This window comes from Propithecus coquereli, unplaced genomic scaffold (genome assembly GCF_000956105.1).
Source record: "Propithecus coquereli isolate 6110/MARCELLA unplaced genomic scaffold, Pcoq_1.0 Scaffold323, whole genome shotgun sequence".
Taxonomy (NCBI): Eukaryota; Metazoa; Chordata; class Mammalia; order Primates; family Indriidae; genus Propithecus; species Propithecus coquereli.
Genome location: NW_012148875.1, coordinates 1,969,159 through 1,973,505, shown reverse-complemented (window position 1 = coordinate 1,973,505; position 4,347 = coordinate 1,969,159). Strand labels below are relative to the sequence as shown.

General features: G+C 33.2%; 1 protein-coding gene across 1 annotated transcript in view; it reads right to left on the bottom strand.

Moving 5' to 3' along the window:
- ADAD1 (adenosine deaminase domain containing 1 (testis-specific)) overlaps positions 1–4,347 on the bottom strand; it is a 79,131-nt gene that overhangs the window by 31,382 nt on the left and 43,402 nt on the right. The window contains exon 7 of the mRNA XM_012650400.1: positions 3,828–4,057. Coding sequence (XP_012505854.1) covers positions 3,828–4,057 — 230 coding nt within the window. The remainder of the gene's footprint in view (positions 1–3,827; positions 4,058–4,347) is intronic.

Sequence of the window (4,347 nt, the reverse complement as noted above, 5' to 3'; positions counted from 1 at the left end):
CCAAATTTGCAAAATACATAATAAAAAGCTTGAAAATGAATATAAATCCAGCTATTTCTCAATATCCAAGCAAACTGAAATTTTTTTCCAGATTACTCAGGATAATTTTCTATTCAAATGATGGTAAACTACTTTTTAATGCAAGCCTAGATCCCGTGTTTTAAATTTAAAAAGACTACCACCATAAAACAACAAAATGAAAATCTGTAGAGGATCTCTGATCCTCTTTCCCAAAGCACCATATGGGACTCATTCTGGAATTTCCTTATCCACTTGGCTGGTCACTATAACTTAGAGCATCTTTACCCACAAGTAAGTAGTTGTTTTCATACAAAATTGTGGCTCTTTTTAATAGAGCCCATCTGCAATATCATCTTCTGAAATGAGACTCAACGATTTAATTGGACTGGCCTATTTCCACGGGAGACTGGTTTAATGGAATCTTTTGTGATTGAGCTATTTAACTTGACTTTTCTCTCCATAGCCACAAACTCAACTTTCAGTGTATAAAACTTCTAGGGAAGTTTCAGACAGGGGAATGTTGAGGTACAGAAAATGACCACCCAAAATATTGTGCTTAATTATGCTGAGTGTTTTGAAAACAGAAAGGCCTTAGAAATAAGCCTCAGAACCAAGGTCTCTCCTGATCCTCTTTCCCAAAGCATCCAATTTTACAAATTCTCTCTGGAATTTCCTTATTTGACTAAGAAAGCTTAAATTCAATTGTCTTGAGATGAGATTCTCCCTAGGAATCTCATCAAATAACCAGCAAAGATCACAGAGTTTTCATATATTTTTTCTGAGGGCACCTCCAAGAAGGAATCTGGTGGATTTTATCTGCATAACGGCAACTTTTGTTCCTCTGAGCTCTACCCCTCACTTTTCCATAATCTCTGTCTCCTGCTTCCTGGGTCCATTCATTCTCTCTAATGATTTACTATCCCCAAAAGAATTATCTACATTCCCTATCTCCGCTCTCACCTATGAAAAAGGGTATATGAGCTTCTGTACTGTACTGAGTAATTGGGTAATCACTCTGTGATTCCCCCCTCCCCACCCTCCATGCACATTAATAAATTTGCATGCTTTTTCTCCTATTAATTTGCCTTTGTCAGCTGATTTTTCAGTGGACCTTCAGTGGAAAAAGGAGAAGTCTTCCCTTTGCCCCTACAATACTCTTCCCATTCATAAATGATCTATTTAATTAACACAGGTTTTAAAGAATCAAAATAAAGAATTGTACACGTTTTTATAAGGCTTAAAAGGGGACAAGATCATTATCCTTAAAGAATTAGAGTTAATCTTTATTGTCAGTACAGAATTAAAAGGAAGCAAATTTCAATTCTATATAAGGAAGACTTTTAAAAAGAATTGGAGCTGTTCAATTAATGTAACAGGTTGTCTTTAACTTCTACACTCCACATTACCAAATGCTTTTAAACCAGGCTTAGATGATTCTCTATCTGGAATGGCATAAAAAGAGTCTGTATATTAAGTGAGAAGTTGTACCAGAGGACTATTATTAAGTTCAATTAATTCTTTAGAATCTTCTTAGCTATCCAAATCACACTCTTAATGTAAAAACACTTTAAAAAAGTATTTTTCAGTGTGAGGCATTTAACTATCTGTATCAGAGTCACCTGGTAGTGCTCTTTTAAAATGTATATTCCTGGGCCTTATAACTCCCACTCCCCAAAGAGTAAAGATCTTAAGATGTCCAGAAATCTGTATTTTTCACACACAACTTAAACACACTAAACTTTGTTTAGGTTATACCAGATAGATCACCAACTAATTAGCTTCAGATATGTCCCACAAAGATGCCAAGAAAGAGAGCAGAAGCAATTTTACAAAGTCATTTTGTTTTTATTGCTACCTGGAGTTTCCCATTGCCAGGTACAAGATGAGAGTCAAATGATGAGATCTAATCTTTAAGCCTCTGTCCCAAACTACTAACTATGTAAAGGAATATATGTCTATCTTTTTAAAGAAACTAAGTATGTATAGAGTTACATCATACAAATGACACATTTTAAAATGTCTTTTTTCACAAGTCAAAAAAAGCCTTGCTTACCAAACTCATGATTAAAAAGGAAGCACAGACATTTCTTAGATACTTCACAGATATTTATGAAGACCAAAAAGAACCTTTTCTAAAGAGAATTCAGAAAAGTCTGAATCTTCTGTTCTGGGATTCTGAGAGAGTGTCTGAGAGTTCGGGGAGACTACCTGAACTGACTAAAAGAAAACATGGTAAAGAAGAATTTTAGTAACCAAATTAAACCTAAGAAATTGTGTCAAACAGTGGTTCCTCATGTATAAGAATATGCATTTGGAAAAAAGAGTGAGGAATAACCAGTTTGTGTTTGTGGGTAAACAAGCACTCTCATCTATTGACAGTAAGAATACGAGCTGGAGGGTAATTGGCAATATTTTTCAAAATTACAAATGCACACATCTTTGACTTCCAAATCTACTTTCAGGAATTCATCTTAAGATATGTTTTTACGTGTGTGAAAAGCAAATATAAAAAGGTCATTCACTATAACATTTTGGTAGCTGCAAAAGATTAGAAACAATCTAAAATTCCATCAACGTGCACTGGTTAAAAAATTAGGATCTATTTATACAAAGAAATAGCATGCAGCCATGAGGAATGATGAAGAAATTTTTTAGGTACACACATGGAAAACTTTTTGGATACACTGTTAAATAAAAAAAATAAGATGCAGAAAAATATGAATTGTGTGTTCCTACTGGTATAAAAAAGAAAAAGAAAAGAGAATGTATGTATATACTTACTTCTATAGACATTAACTACCTCTGGAAAGAAAAACAAGAAACTATTAATAGCAATGTTTGCTTCCACAGAGGTAAAATGGGTGCCTGGAGCACTAAAATGGAAACTTTTCACTAAATACCATTTTGAATCTTTTAAATTGTGCATCAAGTAATGTAGTTCATATACAAATAAATAACTATGTCTCTTTTTGCAATACCTTGTATGCATATGGAACTGAAAAAAAAAACATAGTAAGAGAAATTTCTAAAGAAATAGATATGAAATATATAAAAAACCAAGAAAAAAATCCAGAATGAGCACCACTTAAAAACAAAAATATTATGTGAGGATCTAAAACTTGCACATGCATTCATTTCCAAAAATTAACAATTAACAGCCAAGTGACAGTAGTAAATTGTTTCACAAGGATAACTAAACTTTGAAACAAGGTCTTGTGAAAACTGCAGAAATGAGCCCCAAAATTGTTTTCTTAATAAGGTCTAGAAAGCCATTCAAATATAAATCTAGCATTCTTAAATATCTTCTACCAAAGAAAGAATTACTAATTGGTATTATTTGTGTTCTAGTTACTTTGTACTCATCTGACCAATCAAAAGGATCTATGTCATAACCAAATATGAAAAAAAAAAGTATAATAAAAGAGCCAAAATGGGTGTTTAACATTTTTCTTATTTCAGGGATAAGTCAATATAAGCTTTCAGATTTTAGAAGTTTAAGCAAGCATCTTCTCCCAAAATAAAGGGGGAGGGGGGAGATTAAATATTGTGCAAACAAAAGTTTCAGACAGAATATATCTAATTGGCTAATTTGAAATTTTAATTCTCGGCCTCCTGATAAGATGACAAAAGTCGTATCGTATTAAGTGTGATTAGAAGTTGCCATGAAACAAACAGCTCAACAAAACAGTGGATCTGTCCTTTGACCTTAAAGTTTCACGTAGGCAAAAGCTGACTTTACACTGATAAGTAAAATACAGAGACTTTTCTTGGTGAAAGAGGCTAGGAGGAACTAAAATTCTACTTACCAACAAGTATACTGCTGATATAAACTGGCTGTATAAAATGACTCAGCAATGCTCCCTGTACACCAAGCACTTCCCATCTTGTCAATTTGTCACTTGAGGACATACTGCTTACTCTATTAACAACATCTGCAGGACAGTAAACAGTCAGATAAATTTTTCCTTCAACAGCCACATGGAGACTCAGTTCTTCATTGGCTTCAAATGCAGATATAGAATGTGGATTAAGACGTCTAGAGAAAGTAAAGAAAGTTTCTTCTTAAAAAAAAGTTGACATAGTAAAATCCACATGTACATAAAAATATTTTCTAAAATGTTTAACTTGCAAGCACACGTTTAATTTTAGTAACAGAAACAGATGTGAGCTCAAAGCCAGGTAGGAATGGAGTGACTCTATTCCACAAGATTAATACAAAATAGGTCCCTTAAAAAAAAAATCAAAAGAAAAACTAATTTTCGTTTCCCTAATAGTGAGTTATTTCTTTCCTCTGTATGAAAATTTTTAAAAACTATAAAATGAGGG